A 19,042-nucleotide genomic window follows, 5' to 3' on the forward strand; every position below is an offset into this window, starting at 1 on the left:
CAGCCGTGAACACTAACTACAACAGCGTACACCCCCCTGTAAATAGACACCTGGTGGGCACTCTGCAACTCCAGGGGCACGTTATGAGAGAAAATTACTATGATGGTATTATTCACATACCTTGAAGTGTTGAGTATCTGTCAGGCACCATGTCATCTTTGTCTTTTTCTTGTTTTTCTTTCTTTCTAAATGGAATAGGAGCTGGAAACGAAAGGTACCTTATCAAAGACTATTCTGGGATAATGGCCAGATTGAGGAAACTTTAAGAAAGTGGCTAATGCAGCAGTTTGTCATCAAATAAACGTCAGGAAAAGCACAAACCTATCTTTGTGGTGGAGCAGAACTGTACTGTCATCACAGGTAGTGAGCTCTACCTTTAACAGACACGCTACCACGAGCCAGGCAGAACAGTTTTGCCTTCCAGGTACAGTACGCCCTAGGCAACTACTAGCCAAGGGAGTCAGGTAGCTTCCCATTTTTATTTACGTATTTATTTATACTTCAGTTTAGCCAGCAGTCCTAACTCAACTACTGGTCCTAACGACATGAATCTTTCCTGACAACTAGTTCCTCCTAGTAAGTTGAAGGAGATGTAAGGACAGCACGTTGTGGAATGAAAAAGCAAACAAAGTGGTATTAAAATACTGTAACATTATCTAAAGTCACATAGAGACTGCAATGATTACGTTGGTTCTTTTCTAACTGAAAGTCTGTTTGAAAAAAAAGGCAAGAATACTTAATATTGCACACATTGTTCCATCCCCAGTTGTCATTATTCACAGCATGAAAGCCAAACATTATCTTGAACAAGCTTTACTTTGTAAATAGCCAAAGTCTAATTTCCACTCATGCCGTGTTGCAAGAGATATCCTAAATTATCAACATCCTTCAACTAGCACGCTACCATCCATAGAGAATTAAGACTAGTCCTCAGTGAAGCTGCAATGAAGTTAATACCATACAACTATGAAATGACTGGCCTCACATAAGGATTCCAAGGTTACCGAATGATTAAGATAACACAATGCCTAACCAAATTCCTTTCAGCTTACACACCTCTTCATAGGTACTGCACACTTTGTATTCCAATAATTCTCTCTTTACTGCAACACTTGCAAATTTGTAAATAAGAACCCTTTATTTCTCCAAATTAAACAGGACATCTATTACTCTCTAGCAAATCTACATCAGTCTGGTCAGCCTTTCAAAGTGACACTGTACAAGCTTTCCATAAAAGTGACTATAGATCTAACACAGGCAGCATGCACCCCTACTAAAGAACCTAAACCAGACAGACATGATCCCACCTTTGGGCATGGCAGACACAAAACGTTTCTTCCACCAGGGCTTGTTTCTGTCTGACTTCTCATCATCACTGTCTTTTCGTTCTTCAATCTGTAGAAGGGCAGAGTCTACATTTGAGCATTTACTGTATCAAGTGTAAAGACAAAATTTCTCCTCAACATCAGGTTGTGCCACATCGGCTGTAAAAACAGAACTAGAGCAGAGCACAGAAAACAGAACTAGAGCAGATTAAGTTAGAAATATCCCTCCTGAAGAGGGCAGCCTATAAATGTAAAAGCAAAGACATGAAGAAACTTAGATTTCACTTTTTTTTTTTTTTTTTTCAAAAAATACCTTTTCAGGATGCTGCAGCATTTGAAATGTAAACACTACAACACTCCTATTTCTGAAGTCCCACCAATCAAGTAAAGCTCATCAAGTAAATTTAAGAGAAGCCAGATTCATTTAAGCCACTCCGAACATCTGTAGCTTTAGCTTATAGAACATTATTGGCCAACACTTAAAAGGTAACAAAAGTCCATTGTAATTCCTTGGCTAAACACATTTAATTCCAGCCTTCTGGCATTAGATGCATAATTAAAGTGTGCATGCTAGGGGGGGGAAAAAAAATAAAGATAGAAGCCTTACCTCTCCTCTAGAAGAGTCTTTACTGGGAGAGGAAGATGATGACTGAGACGCAGCCACCAGCACAGCTGCTCCGGTGCTGGTGGTCGGCATGGGAAGCTCCCTCTCCTCAGCACCAGGACGCCTGTTCCACCCGGGATCACTCATGGGTCTCCGAACTGACGACACTATGTCTGAACTCCTACTGCGGACTAGCCGCTCCGGGTAAGAATGCCTCTGCTTGAATGCTTCTAAATCAGTTGGAATTAAAGTGTGAGACCCAAAGTTTGGTAATCGGGCCTCATTACCTCCCATGGCTCCTTCCAAGATGGGTGGATCCGGTGGTGGATGAGAGGGTCTTGCATAGTGTACTTTAGGCCTTACTACAGCTGATACACCTGTGGTCATAAGCATAGAAGAAGCCACACACATTTCTTTTAAGATTCTTCCAAATTAGCCGGTACTAACATAGAAGCATTGAAAATGCCTATTTTTTAAAAAGCTTGTTCTTTACAACTCACCCTCATTTGATGACAGAGGGTCAAACAATGCAAGTAAAGAATCTGTCTGAGAAGGAGGAGATGTCAACTGACTGGCTCCTGAAATACAGAAAAAAAAAATAGAAATAGGAGTTAGTGCTGTACCAAGAACTACCCACATAAGGGACACTGGAAAAACAGCCTCCAGCAAGAGAAGTTTACAAAACTTATATTGCAAAATATTTTAAAATATATTCTTATATGGAAAGACCTCTGTAATACACTGAAATGATCGAAGAATCACATCATAAAAAGTGGGGAAATCTTGAGGAGCAGACCAATTCCAAAATGCAAGAGGACAGTCAATGTAATCCCAATTAGGAAAAGGTGATCTTAGACCTAGTACTCAGGCTCTAGTACTACAAAGTACTGAAGTCTCTGTCAAACAAATACAGTGCTAGCAAATAAAGAAAATGTTAAGCTTAGCCACCAGAACTTTGAAATTGGGAGAAATTGTAAAATTTAAGATTCTACAAATGTCATTTGTGAGACTTCAGTTATCAGAGAATCTAATTCTCCCTTACAGGTAAGTAACTTACTTACCATGGGCTGTTTCATCCATGTCAGGACTTGTCACAGAATCTTTTCCCCCAAAGTCAGAGCTACATTCAGACCTGAGATCCTCAATCTTATTAGGAATATCTTCAGATGTTGCACTAATACCTTACACATAACAAAAGAAGCATCTGTAATAGTCTTTCAGAGAAAAAGGAAGCAAAATCCTGAAGCTGTTAAAACGTTCGATGAACACTGTAATAATCAAGTCCTAATTCACAGTAGTACCTAGAGACATGAATTTCTATAGTCCTAAAATAACATTTTATTTCTGCTCTACATCTTCAATTGTTTTAACATAGCCATAAATACACTTTGACAACAGGCATTAGAAAGACACTTCACTCTCTTAAATACTTTGCAGAAAACAAAGAACAGAAGTAGATATATGCTGATTTACTTAAATAAAAATGTTGTGATAATGAAACTAAACGCAAGAAAGTTAGGAGTATCTTCCAAATCAGTACTCAACTGCTAACCACTGCTATTGTAGCACAGAGCATTCAACACTGCTGCCTTTTTTATTTCTTCCTTAAGATGAAGAATTACTGCTTTGAAAATTCCAGAACGAGTACAAAAAGTTATTTTATGAGTGAAATGATGTATAACCAAAGCAAGAGCAGCGAAGTGGGTGCTGATCACATTCTAATAGAGCAGCATGTTTTCAGAGACAATTAAACACACCTGATACAACGCTGAGGCCTGGTGTGCTGGGTCGAGAACTGACCTCCCTTACATCAGTGTCATCAGATGTGCTACCCAGCCCAGAACAGCTTTCCAGTTCTTGTAGTCTTTCCTCCTGTTTTAAGTCTGGGGCCTCTGCAAAAGGGACACAGTGGAGAGTAGAGAAAAAAACCTATCGTTACTCAAGGGCATGCTCCTTTAATATTCACATACAGAGGGAAGGGGGGTAGGTGTTGATTTAGTATATGAAGCTGTAAGCTAATTCAACCACTTCAGTAAGACTTTTCTCCCTATACACAGGGCAGGAGTCTGCACAGAGAGCAATGCTCCATCTGCAACGGCATCCTGACTAGGTAGCCCTACTTAACATCCCAGGGAATGAAAGCAAGCAGAAGTTTGCTTTGCAATCCTTTCTCTCCCTTTTTGGCCCTTAAGAATTTCTTAAGTAACAGTAAGTCTCTCACAATGCTTTCCATCTTCTCTCTGCCTAGGAAGAGTTTGTCCTTTTAATACTGGAAGTATTAACAAAACTTAACCCTAGGACAGTAATTCTCAAAGAAAGAGAAGAAGAGGCTGCTGTTTTGCATTATATGCCTCTAGAAGAGGCTTGATTCGTGCTCAAGAAATAAGCAAAACCTGCATGATTCTGACCTGAATCACTTGGTAATACTTCCACACTCCACGCCTCACTTGTGGTTTCTGATATGGTTGAACCTGTGCAGGGATCAAGCAACACGGATCCTGAACCTGGTAAACACAGCAAGCTGCCTAGCATGTTCTCTGCAGCCGCACCTGCAAAAGTAAAGCCGAAGCGTATAGCTAGATACAGGCTTCCTGAAGACAGCTCTAATAAGAGAGAAAAATAAGAACACATTTTAAGTGTCCTTAATAATCAAAAAAGACATTGTTGAAAAGATAGAAAAGAGCAACCAAATATAATACAGGTCATGCACATAATATCCTCCTCCAGAAAAGCTCCAGTTTAATCAGTGAAAACCCCACTTGTTTAGAAAGAGACGAAGAGGGCTCTGCAGCCTCACTATTTCAGAGCAAGCATGAAGCATTTTGACATTCCAGATGTTCCTCCAAGTTACCTGCTATTTCTTGCAAACGATCTTCATCAATATTTGGATCGAAGTCACTTCCCAAGACATCTGTACTCCAAGTTTCGCTCACAGTTTCTGATATATCTCTGTCATCAGTCAACCCCATCATATCACGAATTTCAAATTTACGGAGCTTGTCATCAAGATTATCCTGAGTTGTGGCTATGTGAAAATAAAAAGTTCTCAATTTTTTGAAGGGCTCGTCCAATTACTTCTGATTGAAAAATGTGTAGAAGTACATTATATGAAAAAAAAACAAACAAACAAACAAAAACAAACAAATGAAACAACCCTCTAATTCTGTCAGGTAAGATAGTGTTTTAAAGTAAGGCCTGAAAAGCACTATTATACTATTCAAGAGATGCTGACTGAAAACAGTTTTTAAGCACATTTAAGACATAACAAAAAAAATCTTAAACCGGACATGGTGACCTGTCAACCAAACTGACAGACAAAATGAAGACAATTTAGCATGCTATCAAGAAACTGATACAATTTCTGTAAGAACTTATCACAGAAAAGCTGAGGCCTCCAGAGATTATTCAAGTCCAGAGCCCCCGCTCAAAACAGGGTCAATTACAGCAGGTTGCTCATGGTCACGTCCAGTCACATTTTGAGTATCTCCAAGGCTGGAGACACCACAACCTCTTTGAACAACCTGTTCCAGCACTTGACAAATATATATTAAAGAGGAAGCTATCCAGATGCTTTAAGACTACTCCAATCCAGATCACCCTGTTCTCTGAAGGGAAAAACCTGGTATCAAGCAAAACTTTACAAGCAGTTTCCTATAAAGGACTTGAGCCTCAAAATCCTATTTCTTTTTCCTAACAATGGACTACAAGAAATATTTCTAGAAAAAAACCCAAACCAACCACAAAACAAATCCATCAATAAATGCAAAAGTGATTGCACAAGGAAAACTTCTACTTATTTTTTCCTGAACTAGTCAATTTTCCAATCTTTTTCCACAGAACTTCGACTTTACCATCTACAGCACCTCAGGCACTTGCATGAGAATTGGCACCTGCCTTGTTCGTGCTCTAACAGCTGCAGAGCTTCAACACCATTGCTCCCAGAGGGGCCCGCACCAAGCTCTGACACAGACTCCCCTTCTAAATCCAAAGATGACACAGAATTGGAGCGATTTGAAGGACCTGTGAAAACAGAATTTACTGTAAATCTGATTTGAATAACAGTTCCTGAATATACAGCATTAACAATCCAGAACACAATTAACTAGTAAGATTAAAGAAATGAAGCAGCAGTTCCAATATAAAAATACTAAATTGATGAACTAAATGTACATTTACTCTACTCTTGATCCCTTTTCTATAGATAATTAACTCAGACTGTGATTTGTACTTCCCACGTTTAGAGTACCATACTAATTATAATAATCTACAAATACTTTACCAGAAATGGCTGGAATCTCACCATTACCACACTTAACTGGAACTAAAAAGTCAATAAAGTCTTTGCCACTGATTTGTTTACTTGTCCATGAATTTGTGTCCTTATTTTGAGGAGAGAGAACGAGTGCAGAAACTAAATTATGGAAGTTATATAAAATAATGCATGGTGAGTGATCTGTATCAACCTCTTCAATACCACAAATAAACCTGTGCTTTGTTGCAGCTGAGGTTCATAAAGCAGTTGTCCAGAGTCCAGAAACTATTTTGAGATATGTAATAGCTTATTAAAACATGATGAAAAACAAGTCTGAGAAGCCTACATTTAGAGCTAAGTTAGATTATCTCAATAATTAATACTACTTTTAGTATTTTTAGTAATTTTAGAAATTAAGTTTCAAAACAAAAAATAAATCCCTCTGTTTTCTCTTTCTACATACACTTAGGTTTTTTATTCCTAATTCTCAGACTCAGTTATGCCTTTGCAAGTCAAAATTTAGCTCCAGATGTTTTCCTTTGAATGCTCTCAGGGTAAAATAGCACAGTCTTCAAAATGGCAAAGATGACATGCTGTATTTAACAGAAGTTCCTTTTATAGTTAAGAAAAAAAAAGGGACGAAACAATGGACGAAACTTCTTCAAGACTTAAGTAGCCCTTCACCTTCAGATATTCCTTCCAGATTATCACTGCAGAGGGAAAAGCGCAAGGTTTTATCAGGTTTACCATGGAGTTTGTTTTCATCAACGGGGACATCTCCTTGTCCGCCATCTGTAAGCTGCATATTTAAGACCTGGAGAGTGAGGGAAAGAAACAAGACTTCCTTAAAATAATGTAGTTTTTGGATAATTAAACAGTAAACAAAACATTGCACACTTTCTTTTGCATATTTTTCCCTAGATACTAATGGCACAATCAAATTTCTAACATTCCATTTGAAAAAAGACAGCTATCTCCAAAGTCAGAGCCTGGAGAGAATGTAAGGTAACCAAGATGTGAACGTAAGGCAAGTCCTGCTAATAGTGAAGCCACCAGGTCCCTCATTACCCCAGCAGACTGATAAAACATGGAAACGCATCATTATGAGGCTGCAAAAGGAGACAATCCAAGCTATCAGGTCAGGCCACAAAGATGAAAGCAGAAGCTGTGCTACAGCTGGTGAAAGAAAAGGCTGTAAACAGCCTTACCCCAAGCAGCATAGTCTGAAGGCATTCAGAGCAACGTGACCACAGCTCCACCCTCACAAGAAGCTGGGCCTGTGTGTTTCAAGTCTGAGCTGCCAAAAACCTCGGGATGAGTGTTCCAATTCCGTCATTCACCCGTGCCACTCGATGCAAAGGACAGCATGCAGGGACAACAACTGAATCAGTTTCTTCAGGCTCTGACCCAATAGCCCAAGTTTGTTCTTAAGCATGCTGGAGGACAAAGACTCTTAATAAATCTGCCAGGTTCATCTCTCCTGTGTTAATATACTGCTTTTCACACCTTGCGGATACACTAAGTGAGGGGGGAAAAAACATCCAACAAAGGGAAATTTGAAAGCTATAATCCCCAAGTTCAGTAAAATGAAGTAAGGATTTTAATTCCCATTCTGGACTTACTACCCAAATTTAGAATCACAACTTCATTGTTCTGCTATTAGAGAACACAGAGATTGTACTTTTCAAAATATCCGAGACGCGACAGTTTTCACATACCTCATTTTCTGACATCATTCCTGGAGTAATCTGTGGACCTGTCCCCAAAGAAATCACCAGCACTTCTTCTGGCTGAACTTCTGGGATAGTCTCCTGGGAAGATCCTTCATGATCGCCATGCTGATCCATTAGAATATTTGATCTACTTCTGCTACGAGTTGCTGAGAAAATATTTTGAAATATCAACATTAGAAAGCTTTTCCTTGTTTAAGGAGGAAAAAAGGACAATACAATGGAAATACAGAATGGAAATGATTTGAATTAACAATATGCATACTAAATAAACTTACAAATGAAAAGTCATATGAGACTGAGAGATGGAACTAGTGTTTAAATTTAAATACTGAACTGTGAAAAAGCAAACTTTCAACATAAAAGTTTAGAGAAACAAGGTATACTACGTCCTGTTTGCCTATACAAATTCAGTGTATTCCAATCACAGAAAGACCCTTAATAAATTAATTGAGTAAATAAAGAAGTTTGTTACCGACACAAAAAGGTCTAGGTTCCTGTGGTTTATAACTCTGTTTAACTAATTTATTTAGAAGTTTTTTCTCCTAAAAAGCAGGGAAATGTTATTCTAACAAGTGCCTCAAACACAGACACACAATGCAACATTAGGTGGTTTACTTTGATTATTTTGTGCCTCTTTCCTAGGCTTTTCAAGTAGCCTCATATTCCCATGTTTGGCACTGTGTAAGGACAAACACCTTCATGGAATTAAGATTTTTAAGTATGGCAGCATGACACCAGTTATTTCTCTATTTGATCAGGTGAAAACAAGGCAAGCTTGTGGAAGTCACAGTCAAATTCTGATTATCACACAAAGGTACGCATGTTTTTAAAAACTACATGTACATACAAAATGAGTTTCATACAGAAATCAATGAAGAAATCTGAAAAAGCAACTGATTGCCGTAGTAAATCAAAGGCATGCTTAAGTCATGTGTTATAACCAAAAGTTTCAGAGAGAAGAATGGAAAGAGGGCATTACCCACCAAAAGGGGTTACTAGAGTTATATGAGCTGAAAGATTGGTAGCAGAAGTATCCCAGGCAGTAATGGCTGCCAATTGCTGTCCTGGATTTCGAAAGCATTAAAATGAAACAAAAGAAAACTTTGAGCAATAACTATTTTATACCATAAAATAAATGCTGTTGTGCCACTACTTTATAGGCACAAGACCAGAACCGTTCAGAAGCAGAGTTAAAACAACATGGCACAGGTTTGTTTTGGAGGTTGGTTTTATGAGGTTTTTTGCCACTTACCAGGCTCTACATATTTACATCCTGTAACATAATAACACCAAATCTCTCAAAGAAACAAAAATACCCCATGTGGCATGTAAACATACACTGAAGAACAACACATTTCCTATTTTAAGAGAAAGTATTACTGAAATGGAAAAGTTCAAGACCCAGAAATCCTATTCAAAAAAGAGGACAGAAATCTAACAAACATAAAATTGCATTATAATATACTAACAATTGGAATTAGATGGGGCAAATAATGGAGAAAGGAGAAAGCTTCTCCTCTCAGCACACACTCTAAAAGTTCTGCTCTTCCTTTTTCATCTTCCTCCACATTTGCTCTCTTCTGAGACACAGAAGTTTTAAACTTATTCTACCCCACCAATTAAATGTAATCACTTCCATCTTACCACTTTCCTAAAAAAATCTTCCCTCCTAGATCTGCTTCCCTTCCCTTTACTAACACTGCACTCACTAGCATGACTACCAGCCACCCCAGCATTTTTGTCAAGTTCAATTCATAACGATGAAGCTCACCATACTTGCATCAGAAAGTAAGGAAGTTACCTGGATTTCTACGCAAAAGAAAATTCTTCAGCAGCTACACAGAAAAAATAGGAACTGAAGGTATAGTCAAACAGTAGCCCCGAGAGATGGCTGAAAAAATGGCACAGAAAATGTATCAAGGTATCAGGAATGATGTGAGAAGCGTGTTTGCTCTCCTTACCTATTGGCAATCGATTTTTTTTGTTAGCTGGAGTAGTCGCAGGAGAAAGTTGTGGGGTATTATATGGAGTCATTTCGAGGCTGCTGCTTTTCCCTGGTTTGTTCTGGGGTAAGTTTGCCAGCAAGTTTTCTAAAGCCATCCGATCTTCCTTAAGTTGATCACTTGACATTACATTCCGCATAAAGCCAACCTAAAAATTGACAATTAGTGTTGGTAAGAACTGCAACATAAATTATCAACCTTGTTCATCCTGTCTATAAACCTATGGGGACAAGTTTATACTACTTCTTTTTAAGAATGTAAGATATTACCAGAGTAGTTAGCTGGCTGTATGTCATGTAAACCACTGTTCTGCTCAACCCCTCCAGAAGGTTGACAGAAGACATTGGAGGAGTTTCAACTGCACGCCCATCAATAACTACATCCAGGAAAGCAGCAACACAGCTCTGCAATGGGAAGAAATAGTTTAACCGAGAGACCATTTACTAGAGTTTGGAAAGAACATAAGTTACAATAAGAGATAAATAGTTTACACAGCAATGTAAGTTTTCCTTCCTACTTTCAAAATCTTAGTATAAAATGCCACATATCACTAAAATCACTGAAGAGCAAGCAAGGAAAGCATGCAGTTAGTTTCAACATTTCCTTCATTCCTTTTTCCGCATTCAAAGGGGTTATTTACTTAAGTGTCTTCTTACAATTTTTTAAAAAAATTAAACTGTTTTATGGCAATTAAACTGCCCCTTCCTGAAGAATCTGCCGAGCACAGACTAAAAGCGAAACAAGGAAGCAACACACAATATCACTCTCTAATCTGATTGAATGTTACTTGTATAATAAATGTGTAACTTTGTATGCTGACTGTGCAACAATTATAATTAGCAAAAACCTGGAAGTTGCACAAGCAAATCAACAGGTTTTTAAACATATGACAATACACCAAAGATCATTAGTTTCCTGTTCCTCTGATGAAGCTAGTTTCAGTATCACTATGGATAATTCATACTAACAAATGAAAAGCTGAACAAGGAAAGAAAAACTACGTAAAAAAGGAACAGGAGTTACTTGCACTCACAAATTACTTGGTGTTAAACCAGATTTCATACAAAAGTTGTCTTCAGATCAAAGTGTTTTCTTTAGATTCAGTAGAAACACTACAGACAGTAATTCACTATTTCAGTTTAAAAGGTAACTTGCTTTTATTTTTTTCTTGTGTTTTCTTTTAAGAAGTATTATGTCAGAATGGAAGCAAGAATCCCCGACCCTTAATTCTAGTGCTCAATATTCTGTTCACAGCTTTGTGCAGGATTTAATCTGCTTTTCAGTACATGTAACTTGGAAGGTAAGTGCTGAGTAAGTCCTTTGCAATGGCTGAAAAAAGAGACCACTGAAGGATGAAGTATACACAAGTCTTAGGTTTTTTTAGTCTGGATTCTTACTTTGTCAAATTTAGCAAGGTTGCTCTTCATACGTGGATCACCCTCTTCAGAACCTGTCATTGCCAACTGCTGCAGAAGCCTCCCAACCTGAAATGAAAAAGAAGTATGAAGAATAAGCATTTCAAAATAACATCATGATGGACCCCATTATAAAAACTCCTCCATTCTATTTTTTTTTTTTTTTCCACTTAATATTCCGAGAAATATTTCTGATTGAGTGGACAGTCTTGTACTTGCTTCCAGTGCAGAAAAAAATGCAAGAAGCTTTAGAAAGAAAGTAGTAATTGCATTTAACAATTAGAAAATCTGCACACACAGTATGCTATGAGCATCCATAGTTCTCCCCTTCCCAGGAACAAAGCATGTTTTGTTTTTACAACACGTCAGAATTGAGAGTTGAATCTAGGTCATCTTAAACCTAGAGCTTTTAAGAGGCTGTATGTATTTTACTAAGAATGTGTCGGGGGAGAAAAAACAGCAAGAGGGCTAACCCTTGTTTCAGAGCATATATTCCCTATTAAAATTGAGAGATGCTTTGCAGTTGGAGATTAAAGAGTCGCCAACTGCAAGCTCTGCTACAACACACAAGCAGTGACACAGGAGAGGACTGCTAAAGTAGTTTAGGGAAACACTGGCCAGGCCCTGTCAGTAACAGTCTAGCAAAGTAAAACTCACCAAATTATTACACTGTGAGAATCACTCACTGTCCAGTTTACAGACAACATTAAAAAGCAGGTTTTGTTACTTGTATGGGGAATATCCTGAGTCAGACAAGCACTGCTTAATACCTTCAGACTACATCTCTACATACTATCATTAAATTGCCCGAGCACTTCCACAAAGACAAAAATTTGTCATGAGGGCTGGGGAATACTCTAAGGTCTGAATGAAACAGTAGATGGCTACGCAGCAGAAACACTGGTCACTACGGCCAGACAAGAAGGATTTCTCAGCAAAATATTTCATTATTTTGTGCATTACCTGACATACTATTTAACATAAGTAAGAACTTCACAGCATTCATTTATACACATTCCAGAATTCATCTTATAGTCACTTCTATATTTTAGCTTTCATGCCTTATGACAGCTTTTATAAAGTACATTTGCAACTCTTCTAAGAGATAAAGGAATATGTGCTATTAATTTTTTTAAGACAATACTTTAAGCAAAGAGATAAACTTTAGAGCATGCCTTTTCAGCAACAATTAACACAAATATTTTGTTAGCATTCATCTTATAGGTAGGAGGGACAATACCTTTACCCTTACTGTAGGAATGTCAGTTCTAGAGGAAAAAAAAGGCCAAGAACATTTCTCATACTTTTGGGGTTTTTTAAGACTACTTTAAAGTGAGTCATACCTGCATCAGATTAAATCTTGCCACCTCATTTATAGGAGCATCAGAAATTATCCCATACTGTTCTGGGTTAACAATTGCAGGACAGATGAAACACGCTAGAAGAAGATCTGTGCACATTGCTCTGACCTCCCCAACCTCCAGCCTGTCTACACATGAGAGTGTTTTGTACATTTGTGACACTATCCATCTCAAGCTGTGAGGAAAACAGTAAGTGTTTTGTTTGAGATAGCCAATGAATTTGTTCACCAAGGTCACTAGCTTGGCCTCATTAGAGTCAACCATCTCTTGGACTCTTTGCTTGAACTTTTCTGTGCCTTTCTCTCCAAATAACTTTTCCTGTTGTACTGGGGAGAATCTCTCAATTAACTTGTTTGGATCTGTTTCCAGGTGGTCTTCATCTTCAACCAGAAGCTGCATGATTGGCTCATGTAAAGTTGCAGTAAGAAAAAGTTTTGCAGAAAAGAGTCCTTCAGAGAAAAGTTTGAATAAGATGCTGAATGCACAGGTGCCTCGTCTCAACAGCCGCCGAGGGTTGTCGCTTTCCTTGAGTTCAAATTCAATCAAGTAACGGAGGACCTGGAGGAGGTAGCTCTCATCCTCCTGCATGATGCAGTTGCCATAAATGGAGGTAAAGACTGTGTGAATGACACTCTGAGTGTTGTCCTGGTTGAGCTTCTCTCCAGCAACCAGGCAGGATGCAATAAGCCTAGGGTTCTCTCGCAATCTGTTCAGGAATTCTCCGTAAGCAGTCTCCTGAAATCCCAGCTGCTTATATCCATCCACAAACTGCGTGTCCTCCAGGATTTTAGCATGCTGGCAACATTCAGCAGGAGAAGCTTCAGCACTTCAAAGAAAAATATCGAAACAGTTTAAGTAACTCTTAAGCAAACAAACTTCATAAAAGATGCCACATGGTCAATCTATTAACAAGACAACCACCAAGGAAAAAAGCCTTTCCACATAGTTAATACAAATGATTTGCAAATTCAGGAATACGGAGAGTTTGTTCCCATAAACTAAGAACAGCATCAAAACAAACACATATGTTAAAAAAGAGGTAGCTTAAGCAGTCAATAAGTAAGTTTCAGGTGAGTCAGATTTCCTAGTTGAGATTTGCTTTGAAACCTTACTATTTTTATGATTAGTACAGCAAAGGACTCCAGATACTAAGTGTGAAAAATCTGATGGATTTTCTGCAGTTCACAGAAGTTTAGGAGCTTGTTCTCCCCAGGACCACCCCCCAAGTCACCTTGTTATGATCAGTCTGTCCAAGTTAATCCTTTGCTGCTTGGAAATCCATGCTGTGCGGTACAGCTTTTCAGCAGTCTTCAATACATCTGCATTGAGCCTTTGAATAAGTTGTTTTTCTGAGTTTACATATAGCCGTTCCTGCTTGAGGTGGTGGGCCAGCGTGTGTATATCCAGCTTCACCATCTTGGGCAGCGAGCGGTTACACAGTACTCACTGAAAGAAAGAAAGAAAGAAAATGAAGCAGGTGAATTCCAACAGTTAGGGAACAAGTTCTGTCAGCCCCGAGGAAGTGGTAAGCAGGTCAAAAACTTACACCTAGTAGTAAAAACGGCTGTGCCCCCTTCCATGTTAGCATATTAATATGGTCTCTCAAATCCACAGCCCACCACTTAATGACTGAGTCACTCTTCCTTAATGCAAGGTTTCCTAATTGCCAATTCCATTAACCCCTTGTTATGTCAGCCCATCAGGGACACACACTTACACAGTAGCAAATGGTATTTTCCCCTCACACTCATGAACTGAAACACTAATAGAGTACAGCACTACAAAACAACTGCACCACACCTCCAATACACAAGGTAAGAATCTGGCTGTTACTTGGAGAGATGTGGCCCTTGCTATGGTTTAGGTGACACAAGCTCAGGGGGGTGAAGAGGAGCCCCATTCTGCCTCCCCGTCTGGTGAATAGGCAAAAAGATTTCTGCACTTACTACCTTGTCCTAAAGTGTGCCCACATAATGCAGCACTACCCAAGTACCTGGGTGTGGTTATCTCTGGCCTGTTAAAACAAATGCCCTCTCTCACCTATGCATAAAAAGCACCAAGCTCCCAATACAGGTCTTTTATGTTTAAAAACTTTAAATAATATTACTAACTTAAAATCAAAATTAAAAAAAAAAAAAAAACAAAAACAAAAAAAACAAGGAGCATCAATACCCAAATAACGCAGAAGTTGGAAATAAATCTGGAGATTTTGCTCAGCAGTAGAATTCATTCAGAAAAAAATCCTCAAATATTTCAATTCAGGAGATTATTTCTTTGGGCCACAATCCAAAAACGTTGCTTTAAAGAGAGAAAACCTGAAACAACCGTAGGCTTTCATAACACATCAGGGACAAAAAAAAAAAAAAAAATCAACACAAACTACTGTTATATCTCAATGTAACACCAGCTTTAAATTCATAATTAGAAAACATCTTCATTACCAGTTAGATAGAAATACCACACCATTCAAAACAAGTTTAAGGAGCTAATCCATCTAAAAATTAACTCTATGGAAGAAAAAATACATCAGCTGCATTAATGCTGATGAGGGAAGGGGTCAAATCATGCAGATCAGATTGTTTCCATGGAATTAATGATTAACTGCTTTATGTCTTCTTCCCCACCAGAACTAACAGCCATACTAGCTAATTTGGGAAGAAAAAGGGTTTGATCCAGATATAATCTGTAACAGCTATCTGTCACCTAAATTGGTAAAGGATATGTGTCTGAGCTGCCAAGGGATCTGGCAACAAACCCTCCAAAGCCATACTACAGTTAAATGAAAAACTTACTTCCCACAACCTGTAGTGACTCGAGAGGAGCCTTGCTCCACAAAACCATTCAGTCCCCGTGTGAGAAACTACAAATAATGTACCCTGCACTGGCCTAATGCTCTCCCTTTTTAGTGTTTCAAAGATCTGTGGTTCACTGCTCAGCATAGCAGGAGATGATCCTCTCTGAAGAATACAGATTAGCTCCCTAATTAGGCACAGGTTTTACATTTGTTGGGCTTTTTTCAGTGTGGAGAAAGCCTGATAACCAGGTGCACTGACAACCATCACTGCTCCTTGCATGTTTAATTAAGTGCTTTCATCTATAGTTTTAACCTCACTACCAAAACCCTAGCAGAGACAAAGAGAGCTGCTGTCACAAGTCTCTCTGCATAACGCAATCTTATTACACCTGATGGTTTAAAAGCCATTCCTAGCAAATACAAACATCCGTGTATATAGAGCTCTCAAAACAAAAAAACAACCCAAACCAAAACCAAACTCAAAAAACCCAAACAAAAACACCCAGCCACCCTCATCAGCGGTTACAGCTCATGCATCCAAAGAGGAGATTAAGCAAGGAACTTGAAGGATGCGCTAGTTTAGATGTTTTTAAATAGGACAGTCTCAGAGAAACTATTAGAAAAAAGAAACACTGACATTACTGCTAAAGTTCTTTGAGAACAAACAACTTCTTGCAACAAATTTATTTTTAGCCCCAGAATTTAAGGGCTTGCAAAAAAAAACAGCATTAAACTTGATACTGCCTGCAAACACAGCAGTAACTAGTTATTAGGCTATGAGCTACTGCTATCAGCCAGGAAAAAGAAGTTGCATCCATAAAAATATACATACAGATCTGCAGAACTACCTTCTGTCTTTTCAGACACTTTCCCCTGTAACACTGTACTTAATAGTTGCTCCTAGTTTACCAAACCTTAGCAGTTTCAGCTGACATTTTCCATTTTAATGTGTCCATTCACAGGCTCCACTTTTCTGGACAGAAAGTTAGTTCAAGCGGTTCTGCTGCTTGTGAGAAAGTTTCGGGAAGGAACAGGGGACCCACGTGGGATAACTCCTGTGAACAGCCTGTTGACTTCGCCTGCATTCCTATGCCTTTGTCTTGCCAAATTTCAAATCAAGTTTCTATTTTCGTGTCACTCATTATAAACACATTTAACAGTAGACAAGCCAACTGAGCAGATTCTGAGGTGTCTTGTATACTTACAAGTAAAGTGATTTCCCTCACTGTTTCACTTATTTATTTATTACTAAAGAAGATGTTTTCACTGTCAGGAATGGGCTAAGCACTCTGACAGCTTTCAGCCTCCAAGGAAAGCCTGTCCCTTTCTCCCCTGACCCACAGGTAAGAGCAAACTTCAAAAGCCCAGTCAGCAAAACAAAGGTGTCCTGGAAACAATGTACTTTTTCTGGTAAGTTATGATTATCAAGATAGCAGTTAAATTGTTGGTAACCTTTTCTGGAGCAGATAATTAAAAAAAAAATACAAAAAGAATTAAAAAAAAAATCAGTTAATACTCAGAAAGCAAATAAGACCCACACAGTCCAGAGTCCTAATATGCATGCATATAATCCACCTGTCCAGCAAACAAAAAGAGCAACAAAACAGTAGAAAAGGTCAGACTACTCCAAAACAATATTGTACTATTTGTGATGTCATCTGAAAAAAAAAAAAAAAGGCAAACAAAATAACCAGTACGGGCCTCACACATACTCAGAAAGTGAAGTCACCAACTACCGCACAGATGATTTGGGCATCTCCTCCTGCTAAAGCGTCACAGACATTAAACAGACACCGCAGCACTGAATAACTGTGAAGTTGCACCCTGCTGCGCGTTCTTATTTTTTGTAAACTAATTGCCAAACGAACTTCAGGCCAAAACAAAACATGGCTCCAAAGACCACCGTTACCTGCATCTGCACTTCTAAATATACTGGTGCCATGACTGCTTGATAATATCCTATCAATTGGCTGCTACCCATGTACCTATCTTATCTGTCTCTACTGCAGAACACCAGAAATAACAAAAGCAAAAGGTGAATTGATTTGGAACTGAACCACAGCAGGTTAGCAAGCACCATGCTTTGTCAAGAGCTATGAAAATCCACAGGATCTTCCTGTCAATCCACAGGAAGTCGACTGAGCAACAGCAGTTTTTACCCTATGTACAAGAAAAGGGGATCAGGGGCTTTATCCCGTCTTTATAATCCTCCATAAAAATGAAACTAATTTGATTGCTAGCGATTGCTACTGAAATACACATCTATGAAAAGGAATGCCTCATTCACTCCCATTTACCAGTTTTTAAAAATTAATTATTCTGAAGTCACACAAGTATAGCAAGCAACAGCGCAAACAATTTTGGCTTCAGCTTAAGTTTCTGGCAGACATTTGACAACACTGGAGATGTAAAGCAGGTAGTTTAATACACGCGGTACTTCAGCAGGCTTCAGACGGGCTCTAAAGAAAACTTGCAGCATAATAAAGAAAACCCAAAAAACCTAGTTGAGCAAGATGCACATGCTATTACTCTCCTCAGCTCCTGATAGTATTAACACAGCCTGTTTTGAAAGAAGAAACTACTGTAGCACTAACACACCTCCATGGCACACACTGCTCCCCTCTGAAAACCTCTTCCCTTTACGATCGGTACAAAAAGACAACAGTTGCGTTCTCTGACCAGGCTACAGCACGGTTGCTCCAGGCCAGCAGTCGGGACAAGAGCTTTAGAAGCCATTAGCCACAGTCCCACACGCGGTGACACACCACAGAAGGCAGCACCGGGGCAGAGCGAGCGGCGGCAGCTTCAGCTGGTACTAATTCCAGAACGTTGTTTGTCAGATTACCTTATCGGTTTCTCATAAACAAAAAGGTGCCCACAATTATCCAATTACCTGGTTTATGAGTACCATGCACCATACTTCAAATAACAAAAGTCTGTATATAGTTGTATAAAGGAGACAATTTAGGAAATTCAGAAACAGTCTGCTGTGGCTGAAGAAACAACAGATATTAAATAGCTCCTGCTATGTGCAAATTATTTTTCAATCCTGGCAATTTCATTTTAATACAAAAACATTTCATTTTTTTTCCAGTTATTTCAAGACTGTTTAGTAACCTACTAAAAGCTGTGACGCAGTAAGAGAAACTTAGCACAATAATTCAAACAATTTCACTTCATGATGCTCCACCATATCAACAACAAAGATTGCATGATCTGACAGCAGCATCTAAGATGGTTTGCCCTGCTGACATAAGTCTGTTCAGAAACCAAGATAATCTGTGCCTTTGCTGAATGCAGGACACAGGTTGCTTCCTACGTTTAAAAGTCCCGGAAAACACTACATTTAATCTTTAGGTACTGAACTTCACCTTACAAAGTACGTGGTTGTGTACTGTGGCACACAGGAACAAGTGACATCTCTGCTGAATATTTCTGCTATTCAGTTGACAGAAAAGAGATTAAGTAGTAAATACTGCTAGTACACCAGATTCTTCTTCCTCCTCCAGCGTTTCCTGCTCAAGGTTATTTGCTCCTCCTGAGTCTTGCTATGCA

At 38.8% G+C, this 19,042-nt stretch overlaps 1 protein-coding gene across 8 annotated transcripts in view; it reads right to left on the minus strand.

Annotated features, from left to right (window-relative positions):
* The window catches only part of GAPVD1 (GTPase activating protein and VPS9 domains 1), a 31,957-nt gene that overhangs the window by 10,992 nt on the left and 1,923 nt on the right, over positions 1-19,042 (minus strand). For 2 of the 8 annotated variants that reach the window (XM_042786686.1, XM_042786685.1), the window contains 17 exons: positions 13,925-14,139; positions 12,676-13,519; positions 11,315-11,401; positions 10,187-10,321; positions 9,876-10,065; positions 8,898-8,978; positions 7,900-8,060; positions 6,866-6,995; positions 5,824-5,949; positions 4,781-4,954; positions 4,338-4,532; positions 3,687-3,821; positions 2,991-3,110; positions 2,430-2,507; positions 1,933-2,306; positions 1,308-1,395; positions 121-201 (listed from right to left, as the gene is read on the minus strand). In XM_042786686.1, the coding sequence (XP_042642620.1) occupies positions 121-201; positions 1,308-1,395; positions 1,933-2,306; positions 2,430-2,507; positions 2,991-3,110; positions 3,687-3,821; positions 4,338-4,532; positions 4,781-4,954; positions 5,824-5,949; positions 6,866-6,995; positions 7,900-8,060; positions 8,898-8,978; positions 9,876-10,065; positions 10,187-10,321; positions 11,315-11,401; positions 12,676-13,519; positions 13,925-14,109 (3,184 nt within the window). In that variant the 5' untranslated portion in view covers positions 14,110-14,139. The remainder of the gene's footprint in view (positions 1-120; positions 202-1,307; positions 1,396-1,932; positions 2,307-2,429; positions 2,508-2,990; positions 3,111-3,686; positions 3,822-4,337; positions 4,533-4,780; positions 4,955-5,823; positions 5,950-6,865; positions 6,996-7,899; positions 8,061-8,897; positions 8,979-9,875; positions 10,066-10,186; positions 10,322-11,314; positions 11,402-12,675; positions 13,520-13,924; positions 14,140-19,042) is intronic. The other 6 variants (XM_042786688.1, XM_042786690.1, XM_042786687.1 and 3 more) reach the window with 6 other exon arrangements.

This window comes from Tyto alba, unplaced genomic scaffold (assembly GCF_018691265.1).
Source record: "Tyto alba isolate M040663 unplaced genomic scaffold, T.alba_DEE_v4.0 Super-Scaffold_11, whole genome shotgun sequence".
Taxonomy (NCBI): Eukaryota; Metazoa; Chordata; class Aves; order Strigiformes; family Tytonidae; genus Tyto; species Tyto alba.